Source organism: Alosa pseudoharengus, unplaced genomic scaffold, assembly GCF_046254945.1.
Source record: "Alosa pseudoharengus isolate Yale_2024_CS ecotype anadromous, Long Island Sound unplaced genomic scaffold, YU_APseudo_1.1 YU_APseudo_1.1_scf_2, whole genome shotgun sequence".
In the NCBI taxonomy this organism is placed as follows: Eukaryota; Metazoa; Chordata; class Actinopteri; order Clupeiformes; family Clupeidae; genus Alosa; species Alosa pseudoharengus.
Genome location: NW_027468663.1, coordinates 36,881,516 through 36,896,771, shown reverse-complemented (window position 1 = coordinate 36,896,771; position 15,256 = coordinate 36,881,516). Strand labels below are relative to the sequence as shown.

The window sequence follows — 15,256 nt, the reverse complement described above, 5'->3', positions numbered from 1 at the left end:
TTGGGGGCCTGTGCCCCAGCAAAGCTCTAGGTCTAGAATCGCCCCTGCTTCTACTTCCGGTGCATGGAACCTACTTTTACCAAAAAATATGAACGGAAGTCAATGGAGAAATAACAATTATGTTTTGGTCCCGTTCGAATTGTGCCATTAATTTCACATATGTGTGTGAATTTAAAAGATAATTTTTCACGTCAAAAAAGTACTGTTGTTCGATAGACTTTAAAAATGATGTTAGTTTTGTGCAAATCCGCTCAGTGGACTACTACATCTCTCGACTTGAACAATGTACGTCACCAACATAATGAAACGATACGACTAGCTGTTATGCTAGTTGATGGTTACATCTTAGTCCCAGCTATGTCACTTAACAGTACTTTATGTACAGTATGGACGAATACAACTTACCTGATGTGTTTAATCCTCTGACTCATGGTATTTTCATCGGCAAGGGAAGCTCAAGTAAGACCTGTTGCTGGTATGCTCAGTGTTTCCCACAGAATTTGATTGAATTTGTGGCGGGACAACGGAAGGGGGGGGGGGGGGGGGGGGTTAAGATTGTCTTGGTAGTGTATAGGTTTATTTGAATGCCTGTCACTTTAAGACGTTCGTGAGGGAACCCTTGCAATTGTAACACAGTTAAAAGACTGCTGATGTGTGGATGCAATTTATAATGTTTTCTACTTGGTTAGTTAAAATAAAGGTTCGTACTTCACCTTGGGACAAGCACTTTTGAGTCTTGGAAAACACTTTTCCATTTACATCGGGATTTTGCAAACATTCAGTGTCAGATTCAATAAAATGAGTAACAAAATTGACAAGCAGCTGTAAGCATGCAAGCTGTACATCTACATCCAAACAGTATTTTAATGTTAGCTTTGAGATACTGCTTGATTGCATAACTTAACTTAGTTTAGTCTCCTCTATAAGACCTTAGGATTTTATCGTATCTTTAATTTAAATAGTACAACATAGAACATCAATGTGTGGCGGTCGGTTTTGATTTCATGGCGCCCCGCCACAAATTAGTCAACGTATGGGAAACACTGTAGGCCTATGCTTGTACAATCCGGTGTGGCTGTGAATGGGCTAACGTCACTAGCGCGACTGAGTCGTTGGAATTACGATTACGAAACAAACTGAAAATGTCTTTACATGGAAAAATTGTCTTTGAAATTGACGAACATCATGGGTAATAAACAAGTCGATCGGGACCAGAAAATAATTTATCTTTCGCCATTGACTGCCGTTCATAATTTTTTGAAAGATAGGTCCCATGGTGGCCCAACGGAAGGGGCGTGACTTCGGCTCTCTATTGTAGGCGAACTTCAGAGATCTTAATTAATTCAGAGATCTATGTACTTTGTGTAAACCTCCTTCCTGATGCCTTTAACACCCCCTATACAACATTTCCAACTTAATAAAAAAGTTTAAAAATCATTACGATGGTTAAATGACCTGTTGTGGCGAGAATGACGACTTTCCCTGCTCCCCCTACCGTCTCCTAGTGGAAAACCAGCCTTGCAAGGAAAATGTGCACACATAACAGGGTCAGAAAGCTTTCCATCCCATTGAATTGTGTGTGTGAATTGACTGAAACGTCAAGAAAAATGCCTCCTCCAATCAATGCTAAAATGATGTCGGCTCTGTCAATTATTTTTACTGTCTATGGTACAAATAGGACCAGCTGGCTATTGTTACACTCAACTCTCTAAATCTCTCGCCTGATCCAGGTTACAGCACCAATGTAACCTGCGTTGAGTTGAACCTCGTGGCTCAGCCCTATACACTTGCCCAGTTTGGTATACTATATAACAGTTTAAAAAATACATATAATATGATGAGAATGCAGTATGAGAGACAGAAGAAGTGGTGGTGCAACAAAGATACAAAGATGGAAATCAAATGTGGTCACCACCCCCCTCCTCCTCCATCCCCCTCTGTCTCTGCATGTTAGTGTGTGTGTGTGTGTACGTTTGTGTGTGTATGTGTCTTTGTGTGAAGACACGTAGATAAAAGGACATACAGACATTGGGTGCACATCAGTTTGAAGACTGTGACATCCTCTACTTTTGTGCATGTAAGTACCTTGTTGAAAAACTTGTGATAAGACATCATAATCAATATCTGGTTATTGTTCGTATGTGGAGCACTCAGGTTATATTCAAGGAACTATTAATATTGTTACAGTTATCATTCATTCATAATAATTATCATTCTGAGCAACCATCATAATAATAATAATAATAGTAGTAGTATTGTTGTTGTTGTGGTGGTGGTGGTGGTCACTTAAATTCTTAGTGCTGGTAGATATTTGAAATGAAAAGTATTTTTTGCCCGTGTTCTGTAACAATGAGGGCCCATATTCTGATACTGATCATGGTGGCTACAACAATGGTATGTAGGCCCACTGTATATTTTCAGAATACATTGGTCTATATCATGAAGTGTGTTAAATAGAGCTACGTGGCAGTACTGACTGGAAAATTAAATTGTTGCTGCATGAGGCCCATACTTCACAACAAGCAACATAACTGGGACGGTTTGTGTATACTTTGGTCAATGGCTTTTATTGGCACTTCTGCAATGAAGTGAATAAATAAATGAACAAATATCATTCACAGTCCGAGGTCTGCATAAGTTTATTTTTGGACTGAAAAAATGATGGAGCTGTAAAACCAACAGTAAATGTATTATAAACTCTGTTTCACATGTTGAGCTTCAGGCTGCACACTTGTCTAGGTACACAAGAAACCTGTGTTAAACTGTACTCTCTGAACTCTGAACCTATCAACAACTCTGGATATGTGAGCCAATTTCAGCAAAACTGGAAGAAAAACACAATGTCAGTTTCCACTCTTGAAAGTGCTATGTGCTGACAGCAGACCTCAACAAGAACATTTTAGTAATATAGCATATTGGTTCCTATATACTTTTATATCATATTTTATACAAGTGCATCTCAAAAAAATTAAATATCATGGAAAAGTCCATTGCCCTCCCCAGACTGAGAGATAAAGTTCTCAGGAAACCACTGCTGGTGTTTTGACTAGCAGCATTCTGATATAGCTGATCAGGTCGACATTTCTATATTATAAATTCTTTATTCAGAGATTCTGGATTTTTGATATCCATGAGCTGTAAATCGTAATCATTAAGATTAATACAAAAAATAAAGTTTGAAATATTTCACTTTAATTTATCTAGAAAGTTTTACTTTTTGATATAAATTACGGAAAAATTATTTTCAATGATGATGATGAATTTTTTGAGATGCACCTATATATCTTTCTATTCTAATGCGCTTTATGAATACTGTCTCAGTAGCAAATTAACATAAACAGGTACATTTGTTATGGGTCAGTGACAGATAAGGGTTGGTAAGATGAGAAAATTAATTAAAACAAAACATGCCTGAGGTTTGCTAAAGTGTATACTTTGTATTTCTGTTGTATTCATATTATTTAATATGACGTGTATGCTATTTTTTTAACAAAAGATAGAACTAACAGCCTGTTAAATTGTCAAATGGTGTAACCACAAAAATGACAAATATCTAATATTTCACACCTCCTAGAGTTCATGCAATTGCTCACATGAAATTATTAGTTCATTTTGTAATATCCTATGAGAATATGTTTTATTATATTTATTTCTACATTTAAATTATATGGATTTTTTTATTGTACTGAGCAAGACCATATGCTGTAAACATCTTGTTTTCTGTCTATTCTTTGACCATTTGAGTAAAAATGGTTTAAACAACCATTATTACAGTAAAGTAGAGTATTAAATCATTATCCATATACATTTTTTTGTACATTATTAGTATTTTAGACAAAATACTGGTTACACCAATTGACATAAATCGATTACACCATTTGACCATAAAACATTTATAGCAATAAGACAAGAAATTAACACAGAAAATAGGCATCAAGGTAAACTGAATTGGATATTTTGATATGTATTCATGTCATTCATCATATTCCATATCAAATATAATTTCATAACATTAATGAAGAAACTTGTATTCTATTTGATTAGAATTTACAACTTTTAAATTATAAAAATATTATAAAAATAATATTATTGGCCCTGAATCTGATCAAACTGGTCTCAAACATAAAAGAGTCAAATGGTGTAACCGGTTAACAGCAAAATTTGCAGGCATTATTATGGACAACTATGTACACACTTCACCTTTATGTGAATATTCAAACACAGTTTTTACATTAAATTGAATATTTTATGATTATTATGATTTATCAACATTTTTAAAAGGTCATACAATTTGACATGTAACCTAAGCTTGCCTGGCCATGACCTAAAAACACTATTATGTTACTTTAAGAGAGTTGCTAACCTTGACTCATAGCAGTTTGGGTCTTTCTTTATGACATAATTTCCTGTCACATGATTCTCTGACATAATACATACAAAATTGCTACGTTCTTAAGGGTTAAGGAGCAATTTTGTATGTATTATGTCAGAGAATAATTTGGGCTACTGTGCTATCTCTAACACTATGTGCAATAGTATGAGCCCAATGTTTTTCATGTGCACTGGTTATGTCAACAATGTAAATAGTATTTTCTGCATAGCAAGTGCCCCACACATGTTTGAAATGGTCCACACACTTATTAAGGACAGGTGAAATGTTGAAAGGCATGGGTCATCATCAGGTGTATTAGATTTGGCTGAAAAGCTAATATGATTTCAAATAACCCCCAGGTCCTCGCAGACAACATCTGGAGTAGATTGTCCATGGTGGGGTAGTCTATGTCTGGTTTGGGAGAGTTTGGGTGGTTTGTTAATCTGGGTACTAAGGTTCTTGGGCAGTTTGGGGGGTTTATTGACTTTGCTGTACAAGGCCGAAGGGTCATCCATTGGCTTGTCCTCTGTCACTCCGCCTCTGACATCACTTTGTGACAGATCTGTTTCTGGGTTTGCAGCCCTGTGTGGCTCGCTGTACACTGCCTCCTGCTGGCTGTGGAGTGGTAATGCAATGTCAGGCATCTCATTGTAAACCTCAGAGTACACTGGCTCAGCGTCATCACAGCGATCAGGGTCCAGGCGCGGGCACACACAGTTCACAGGGCTGGAGTACACCGGCTCAGAACTCTCGCTGAGGCCAATGGTGGGAGGTGGGGCGGAGGGTTGGTCTGCTCTCATGGGGTAAGGAGTTCTGATGGCATCCATTGGGTCAGCATACACTATCTCAGGTGAGTCAGGGGGGTCTAAGACATTTGACAACATGGGCTTGGAGAAGCTGATCACGCTGGCTGGATCTGTATAAATTGGCTTACCTGCACCAACACTGTTAATTGAATCTGACACGACCCTGGAGCTGGAGTCGCTTGACATCCCAGCCAGGGCGGCGCTGTTGGGTATGCTGGGTAGGGGTGAGTTGGGCCTACGTTTGACTCCTGCCAGAGCACTGGAGCTCTGCTCCTGCACTGCTGTCTCAATGCGGCTGAAGATATCGTCTCCCTGCTGGGTCTCAAAGGTGAACGCTCCAGGACCGGACTCACAGCGTCGGCCAGCTTCTATTAAGAAGACCAGCTGAACACAGAGACCAACAGAAATATGGGTCAAATATGTACTGAAAAATGCTCCACTGTTTAACACATTTTAAATAAAACACAGAGATGCAAATCCTGCACATATAACTCCAAAATTATTAATAAAAAGAAACATTAACTTAACATTAATATTATTTTTTGGAATAACAATGTAATCACCCAAAGTCTGGATTTCATTACCTAAAAGGTAAGACTCAATAATACTGTCCTCAACAAAGACATCCTGAATGGCTATCCCTTTGAATCCAACAATATGACTCCCAAAAGCTATTGATTTGAAATGTGTATGTCATTTCATGTGTATGAAATGTGTATATGATATGTGTATGTCTGTATGTGTCATCCCTATGTCTGTGACCATGTATGTGCCATCCTGTGCTTGTGACCATGTAAGATGAAAAGCAATATGGAATATATGAAAAAGAATTTCCCTGAGGGAAATATACTAACTAACTAACTAACGACCTCATCCTGTTTTGCTGACCTTGTCTCTACCGTAACGGCGCAGCAGGTTATAGGGCCACTCCAGCACTGTCCTGTGGCTCTCCAGATCCTTGAGCAGCAGACACTCTGCACCAGCCTGGAGCCAGTACGCCCCCTTTAGGCCACAGCGAGCAGATGCCTCAGTTGTCTGGACGTTCACTCTGAACTCGGGTACTGAGGGAACAACATAAGCATAGTTACGCTATTATTGCTATGTGATAATATTGTAATTAATCTGGGAATTGAACCAACAATTGGCTACTGGAAGCTATTGTCCCAGTTCTTTAGCCACTACCACCGCCTTAGCACTCTAAGTTTGCTTTGGTTACTCAGAGTGCTTCTAAAATGAAATCAGGGTAAAATACAGAATGCTGCTAAAGTTAGGACACCGGAACAGACACTCACTCTCATTTCTGGAAACGTATATTTGATTCTCTTCCATCTGAAGTTTCTGCTTTTGGACATCTCCATTTCCAGTGTCCATCTGAGAGAGAAAGAGAGATCATGAGATTACAGGTAGTAGGATAATATTATAACAAAAAGGTATTTTACCTGTATGATAGATAAGGGAGGACCAAGCACTCAAATTCATGTATCAACATGAGGCCTTGTCTTTATGAAAGTGAGGCATCTGATTGAGAAATAAGCAGTGATTCACAGTTTCACCCCCCACACACATCTGCTTGGACTCACCGGGAAGGCGATTTGGCACATCCTCTCCACCCAGTCAGCACAGCTGTCCCTCTCAGTGGCAAACACCAGCCGGCGCTCCAATGTCTCCACACAGAAGGCAGCCATGTTGTCTCCGGGACATGCCTCGGCATGGGGGGGCAGCTGTACCACGCTCACACAGTCTGCCAGCCGCACCACGCGCCGCTCTGGGTGCCTGGAGCGCACCACCACCAACAGCTTATCGCCACCGCTGTCCGCGTCCGACATCTCCAGTCGGGCCACACCCCGCCGGCTGGAGGGGTACAGCACCAGCCACATCCTCCTCCACTTCTACAGGTATACATAAAGACAGAGAAATGAAAAAACGCTCATCACCTTAATTTAGACTGGACTGAATGCTGAATCCTACGCAGGCCATGATGGGAATTATTTTTTAGAGGTGGAAATATATTTTTAGAACTCCTTTTGAATTCCCACGCAATAGCCAACTTTTGACTTTGTGTGGGAATGTAAAACTTATTGCGAGGGAACGCAGAAACATTGTAATGGAATGCAAAACTATTGCGAAGGAACTCAATAGGAGTTCAAGAATATAAATTCCCACCTAAATCACAAAATTCCCATCGTGTCCCTTTGAAGGATCCATAGAATCAAGGACAGCACTTTAAATCTCTACAGCAATTTCCCCTCTGTGGGGCAATTCAAAAGATTTTAAAGTGCTGAATGATGAGTGCTGTCCTTGCTTCAAAAACATTATATTCACAGAGAAATGTGTTGTATTTGCTCTGTACTAATTGCAAAAGGTACAGTGTATGCTATAACATTCACTTCTCCAAGGTGCTCTTTCACTGATGCTGTTGGAGGCACACTATTGTCTACCTCTAAAATAACCTACTGTGCCTATGCACCTCCATGGTCTAAAATGACCTACTGGGCCTTTGCACCTCTATGGTCTAAAATGACCTACTGGGCCTAAGCACCTCCATGGTCTAAAATAACCTACTGGTCTACTAAATGTATTATGTTGCAGAATAAACATTATTCAAACAGTACTGAATGCCTGGCCTTGCATGTGTGTTTGTGAGAGAGGTAGGGAGGGGTTGGGAGCCTTGGAATGTGTGTAGCACTGCAACCCTGAGTGAGGTCCTGCCCAAACATGCAGAAGGACTCTGCAGATATCTTTTACACCAGGAAAATTTGACATGCCGAGGCAAATAGAAAGGCTGAGAGATTTCAAGTAAACATCTTACCTATAGGTTCTTGCTAATAAATAATAACAAAAAAAACAATAACTTATTTAACTGTGGTAAATCATTTACTTCTAAATCTTTCAATGTTGGAAAAGTTATCTGACAAAAATCTAAATGTTACAATACAGCTTGCCTAACACTAAGCTATTCTGCAAAATCATAACCTCATCTTCAGTAGGCAATGGGTCAAATATGCCTATACTAGCCTACTACTACTAATAATAATAACAAGTAGGCTAATAACACGTTTTATACAACAATAACAACAACAACAACGGTAGATACATAAAATTTACCTCGTCATGTTTCTGGTGCTGTAAGTAGACTTCTCCTCTTTTTACGTGCGTGTCCATTAAACTTATGTTTACCTGGATTACAGAAGAACCTCTGTAGCCTACTTTCAATGATATCGCTGGCAAATGATGGCCATAACTCCGAAACTAGAAGAAATAGAAACTAATTTGTGCAACACCTTATAAGTTACGTGTGCGCCCAACCCGACGGACACACGCCTCTTCGCCATGATGTCACAATATCAGAGGAAGTTGTCCTAAAAGTAGATTACGTCAATTAAAATTACTCAACACTTCGGTGATATTGCCAAAGTGCTATAGGTCGTGACTCGTGGGTTGTGAGCGTGGGTGCATTTGTGAATTGTCTCTCGTGTGACTGAATGATCACGAGTGGGCTCCATCGAAACCAGAAAGAGGAACAATATGAACTTTTTTTTTGTTTTTTATATTTTTTGGACTTTTTAGCCTTTCATTTGGACAGGACAGTGGAGTGACAGGAAGCAAGTGGGAGAGAGACGGGGTGGGACCGGGAAATGACCGCAGGTCGGATTCGAACCTGGGTCCCCTGGGCACTCGGACCCGTACATGGTACGGGCGCTGCAGCCTGCCGCCCCGCTGCGCCCCCCAACATGAACTTGACATGGTGGCAGTCATGATGTATGATTAAAGGTGTTGTAAGGAGTGGTTAAGAAAAATGCTTTTGGGTTTAAATGCTAATAATCCTGAAGCTCCTTTAGATAAAAAAAGTGCTATATATTGCTGTGCATTTTACATTTGATTCGTATGTAGCCTATTGGCTATATGTTGGTGTAGACAGCTCCCAGACACCAAGCAGTCCTACCTTCATCTCATTCCTAGTGGCAGACACACACATATTAATACGTATTATTTACTTGGTTCTGTTTTGTCGTTTCCTTGGTTGCTGTCCCACAGCCTCAGCATCATCAAACCAGCAACAGAATACATGCTCTCAACACACCTATGTGTCATACCAGGCAAATGTGCCTTTCCCTTAGTAAAAACACACCTGATATCCAAACAAAGATATTAGTCACAGTGCTGCTTCCCTCGGCACGGTTGATACAGATTATGATTGATGTGGCAGCTGATTTTTAAAAGGCTCTGATTAGACTTTCAGTTTCTGCTTAGTACATGTGACATGAACCAACATGGTTGTTAATACAGTATATGTAAACTAAACTTTAGAGCTTGTTTCTTAAAACATTGAGTCATAATCTCAGTAGTAAGTGGAAATTACCCACCCACGGCAGAGCACCAGACATTTTGTCACAAAGAGCCTGAAACACTCATGAAGAGGGAACCTGCTCTTTTCTTTATTTACATATACTTTCTCATACATATTTTGTCTTTGCTAGTTGTACACACTGTTTTACGCTACACACACAGGACTCAAAAAAGAGAAGAAAAAAAAAAAAAAACCTTTGAAGCTGCCGGCCACTGCAGTCAGGTCCTCTGGTCTACCTGCTTTATTTGAGTTATTAAACCTTTTCACCTCCCATTCACCTGAATAATCTCATCAAGTATGACTCTCTTAAATAGGAGGAAAACAGGAAATATAAACACTGAGCTGGAATAACTTTCTATAACACGATCATAATGGTGGATACCACATAATTGCTTCTCAGTGATCAAGAAAATACCACACATAACTGTCTGGATAGCTATTCACTTCTTGCACAAATCCATTGGGAAAATTATACTGATTTCTGACAAGGAAAAATAAAAATAAAATAAAAAAAAAACTTCCAGGAGAGTGTCCATGGCGCCTGTTCCCCTTAAGAAAAATAAAGACGGAAAAAATACCAGCGGTATAACAATCAAAACCCACCCCACTTGGTGAGTGGATGTATGAAATGTATGAAAGTGTGGCCGCCAGAATCCTCTGAGTCTCTATGGGGTCAAGGGACGAGCCCCTAGTATTTCATGCCTGGGACAAACTCCTTCGCCTCGGGGTTCAAACTGCTCTTCCGCTGTTTAACGAGAGAGGTTGGGGGGGTTGACAGGGGAAGAACAGAGTCGTCAGTAATGTTTGCCAGAAGTATGCAACTCTTTTCAATCAAGGAACAAATTTCACAATCTTTCACTTACTGCGATGTCTTCTGCATTCCGATCATTGACCGACAGGCCATTAAGTTGCTGCTGCAGCTGGCCAATCCCTGATGGGAGGTCCCGTGCTGGGATGAACCAATCCTGGTCCTCTTCCTCCAGCATCTCTTGGAAACAGCGCTCAATGAACTCCTGCTCCAGCAGTTCCTCCTCCACCTGGGGCACAGCGGACAGCAAGAAACGTCACAATGCTGCTTCTACTACTGTAAGTTTATTCAGCATTATGCCAATTAACATGTCGACAGGAATTCCACCGTAGCTCAACACTCCACTGTCAAGAGACGTCCCCACCCTGCTACTACCACGACTATATCAGGGCTCCAGACTAACTTTTTGCACTGGTTGCACTGGTGTGCCTAACTTTTTTTCTTAGTTTGATCGCTACTGTACCATGGAAGACAGACGGTTGGCCAGTTATGAGTTCTGTTCATTATTGGTGGTGGATTTAGGAGCATTTTCACAGATAACAGTGACCATTTCTGTCACTATAATCACAATGTTACATTTTCATAGAGTTACATTTCTGATGGGTATATATTCCTATATATATATATTCTTAAGTGTTGACATCAGAAAGTTTAGAAAGCATTTTATTGGTAGGAGTGTTTGCAAGGCCTTCAAACCCACCTGGCGATTATATTCCTCTTCGTTCTCCATCCACATATATTCAGCGAAGGGGTTGGCCTCGCCTTCCTTGTGGCCATTGACAACCCCTTCATTCTTCCCTGTGGTGCTACCTCCTAGCGGCGTCTTGGCCACCTCAGGACTGTTCATATCAGTAGGCTCTGTGTTGAATAAAAGATTTGTGATTAGGCTACTAATAATTTGAGAAACAGGTAATGCTATATGTACATTACATGCAATACATACATATTTGGTGTTAATGCTATCAATGTGTGCCTGTTGACATGAATTTCATTCATTATTATCATTAGTGCTATCGGAAACTTGGTGCCAGTGCAAACATTCCTACCATACACAAAGTGATGTCTGTTTATGCCATATTCGGAAGAGCAGACCTTGTATCACACAATATGCCACACAACTTAATCAGCCAAAGAAGACACAGTAACTCCACTATTTGTTACTCTTCATTGGCTTCCTATTGCATGCCAGAATTAACTTCGAATCCCTCATTCTGGGCCTCAGCCACGGCACAACTCTGATGAGTGATGAGAATATGGGATTTTCAGAGACACATCTGGTTACCTTGTATCTGACTAATTAATTATTCATGGTTTGTATATGGTTATTGTGAGGATTTGCTATTATTATTGTTCTGTTTACTTAAATGATTTAATCTATGAACATTTGTATTTGTACTAAGATATTTGACTTTATTCCATTATCATCATTATTTTTATATATATATATAACGTTAATGGAATGTGTATTGTATTGTTGTTGTATGTCGCTTTGGACAAAAGCGCCTTGTACCATGATGATAAAACATACTGAACTGATGCAAGAGATGCTATTCAATTGAAAGCATCTTACGTCGTTGTAGAAGCTGTAAGAAGCCTCACTAAAATGTTGTTTTAAACAAAACCCAAATGATTTTTGGACAGTCCTGCTTAGTTAGCAGCTGGCGATAACCACAAGGGACATTATAAAGAAGAAGTATGCCCGTTCCAAGCAACTTTGGCAAACAAGTTAGCAAGCAAGCTACCATGCTCTGTTGTTTCCAGCGATAACGCGCTCAGAGACCTGGAGCAACATTAGCTCTTATCAATTGATCTTGGTAGGTTCCTAAATAGCTCGAACTAACGTTGGAATTATAAACAACAAAAGGGATCTTTGTCAGCGATTACTTTAAAGAACTGGATCAATTTGTCAGCTAACGTCGTCGGTACAGCGGACCTACTACCAGATGAAAATAAATGGACAAAGCCAATGCTTTAGCCACAGCTCACAAAAACGATTGATGCTAGGAATCACGATAGCTTGCTAGCAAGCTAATGTTAGCTAGTAAGTCTGTGATGTGGTACCATGTGTGACACACTTGCACATAAACAAGCTAAAACTATGAATTGCTACGTTAGTGCATATAAGCATGCAATGACGCACCAATGTACCATCCTACCTGGCATTTTCTTTATACGAGTTAAAATTTCGTAATTGCCACAGATGATCCCCACACCGTGAAGTGTCACAAGCTGACGTTTTGTTATTTGTGTCGCACGCACACAGCTAACGTTATTTAGAGACGGTCATGTACCAGCTAGTTTAAACAGACAAATGCGCGATCGCCCCCTAGCTTCTGACCTCCCGTCTAACTACGTCATGAGGCCTATACTGGAGGCCAATGCAGCCTCTCAGAAGCCACTCATTCCACTATGAAACGTTATGTAGCCTATTCAAATGTACCCTAAATTACCCCTGAAAACATACCAACCAACCGACAGAAGTGGCCCTTATTTTTTTAAAACAGGCCCACATATATTTTCTTTCAGGGAAATCTAGTCTGAAACACCATACTGTAGTTCAAACCGTTTCCCTCGGACAAGGAAAATGTCAGGCCAATCAGCGACGAGAGGGGAAGACGAAAACCAAAACTTATTGTGATAAACAGAAGCAGCAATACCTGCAAACAAAAGCAGCAACACCTGCAAAAAAATGCAGTTGGAAAAATACAGAAATGCATACAGCAAACATTGTTTCCTGACTGGAAATTTTTATCCATTTATCCCAATCTGTGAATTAGTGAAACACACTCAGCACACAGTGAACACACAGTGAGGTGAAGCACACACTCAACAGCGGCGCTCAAGGGTACTTCCGCCACTTCCTACTGGTCAGTACCGGCAATCCTCTGGTTACAAGTCTGAAGTGCTAACCAGTAGGCCACGGCTGCCCCTAAAGGTTTAAGGTGTTAATTCAGGGATTCCATGAGTGATATCTGTTTCTTATACTCTAACCTATATCTGATGGGAAATTAATCAAATAATGTGCAATGGAGATATTTAAATTGAACAATTTTTTTTTTTATTGAGTAGTTTGGTTACCACAACCTTGAAAGTGCAGTTAATGAAATAGATAGATAGAGATAGATGCAGATACTTTATTGATCCCCAAGGGGCATACAGTAGCATAAAGACATCACACACAACATGAAGATAAACATGATACTAAATACTAAATATACTATAAAAACTAAGTCAAATATCAACATAGTATGCTTAAGGATGCTTAAGGATGATCAAGCATGACCGGGCAGGGACTGAGCCTGTAATTCAGAGTGCAGCTGAGGATGATCGCTTCCTTGTTGTCCCTGTCAAGGGTGACATGGTCGTGGACCCCTCAACAGACACAAGCAAGATCCAATATACAGTTGAAAGGGTGGGGATAGTAATATGGACATATAAGAGAATAATGTATAATGTAGACAAGATAATATAACAAAACTATGTCGGTGCAAGAATAGGTTTAGGTACAATGGTTACAGCCATTGGTCAAGTATTGAGTATAAGGTATTAAGCATCAAGTCCGGCCACAGTCCAGGAGGGAGGGAGGGGCTGTGCAAATGTGCTAATATAGCATGTAAACAGACTATACTAAGTCTATCTCCCTTAAGTGAAGCGTTGAACAGTTCAATGGCCCTGGGGACAAATGACTTCCTCAGTCTCCATCAGTTGTGCATGACAGCGAAGTCTCCAGCTGATCAGGCTCTTCTGCTTTACAATAGTGCTATGGAGTGGATGACATTCATTGTCCAAGATGCTGATCAGTTTGTTCAGGGTCCTTTTGTCTGATATTGAAGTGATGCACTCCAGTTCGGCTCCCACGACAGAGCCAGCTTTCCTTACCAGCCTATCTAGTCGCCCAGCATCCTTCTTCTTTGTGCTTTCTCCCCAGCATACCACAGCATAGAAGAGGACGCTGGCAACAACAGGCTGGTAAAACATCCTGAGGAGCTTACTGCAGACATTGAAGGACTGCAGCCTCCTCAGGAAGTACAGCCTGCTTTGCCCTTTCTTGTAGAGTGCTTCAGTATTGGCTGACCAGTCCAGTTTATTGTCCAGTTGTAAGCCCAGATACCTGTAGATGTTTACCACCTCCACATTGACCCCATCAATGGAGACTGGTAGCAGAGCGGGCTTTGACCTGCGGAAATCCACCACCATCTCCTTGGTCTTTGAAGTGTTGAGTTGAAGGTGGTTGAGTTTGCACCATTGCACAAAGTCCACCAGGCTCCATTTACTCCTCCTCTTGTTCGTCCCTGATACACCCCACAATTGCAGTATCATCAGAGAACTTCTGTATGTGGCATGACTCGGTGTTGTAACAGAAGTCAGATGTGTACAGGGTGAACAGGACTGGCGAGAGCACAGTTCCCTGTGGAGCTCCGGTGCTGCTGATCACAGTGTCAGAGAAACAGTTCTTCAGTCTCACGAACTGTGGCCGCTCGATCAGGTAATCTGTGATCCAGGATACCAGGTCAGCGTCCACACCCATCTGCAAGAGCTTGTCTCTCAGTCTGAGGGGTTGGATGGTGAGAAATCAAAGAACATGATTCTCACAGCACTTTTGCCCTTGTCTAAGTGAGAATGTGTCCTGTGTACGAGATAAGTGATGGCATCGTCCACGCCCACTTTCTCCTGATATGCAAACTGTAGCGGGTCTAGTGCATGGCGTACCTGGGGTCTGAGTATGCGCAGGACCAGTCGCTCCAATGTCTTCATCACATGTGATGTTAGAGCGACAGGCCTGTAATCATTAAGCTCACTTGGGTGTGGCTTCTTAGGGACGGGGGTAAGACATGATGTCTTCCACAGTGTTGGAACTCGTCCGAGACGGAGACTCAGGTTGAAAATGTGCTTCAGTGGCTCCCCCAGTTCAGCAGCACAGA

At 40.9% G+C, this 15,256-nt stretch overlaps 2 protein-coding genes across 2 annotated transcripts; both read right to left on the bottom strand.

Annotated features, from left to right (window-relative positions):
- Nucleotides 1-2,614: 2,614 nt before the first annotated feature.
- LOC143134451 (docking protein 1-like) lies at nucleotides 2,615-8,449 on the bottom strand. Its single transcript, XM_076294862.1, has 5 exons — nucleotides 8,284-8,449; nucleotides 6,759-7,067; nucleotides 6,471-6,549; nucleotides 6,067-6,239; nucleotides 2,615-5,562 (listed from the first exon to the last, which is right to left on the bottom strand). The coding sequence occupies exons 1-5, from the start codon at nucleotides 8,338-8,340 to the stop codon at nucleotides 4,717-4,719; spliced, it is 1,464 nt and encodes a 487-aa protein (XP_076150977.1). The 5' UTR covers nucleotides 8,341-8,449; the 3' UTR covers nucleotides 2,615-4,716.
- A 1,143-nt stretch (nucleotides 8,450-9,592) lies between these two features.
- LOC143134458 (polyadenylate-binding protein-interacting protein 2B-like) lies at nucleotides 9,593-12,584 on the bottom strand. The gene is made up of 4 exons (XM_076294873.1): nucleotides 12,491-12,584; nucleotides 11,035-11,192; nucleotides 10,390-10,563; nucleotides 9,593-10,271 (listed from the first exon to the last, which is right to left on the bottom strand). Exons 1-4 carry the CDS (start codon nucleotides 12,495-12,497, stop codon nucleotides 10,215-10,217), a joined length of 396 nt encoding a protein of 131 aa, XP_076150988.1. The 5' UTR covers nucleotides 12,498-12,584; the 3' UTR covers nucleotides 9,593-10,214.
- Nucleotides 12,585-15,256: the final 2,672 nt, after the last annotated feature.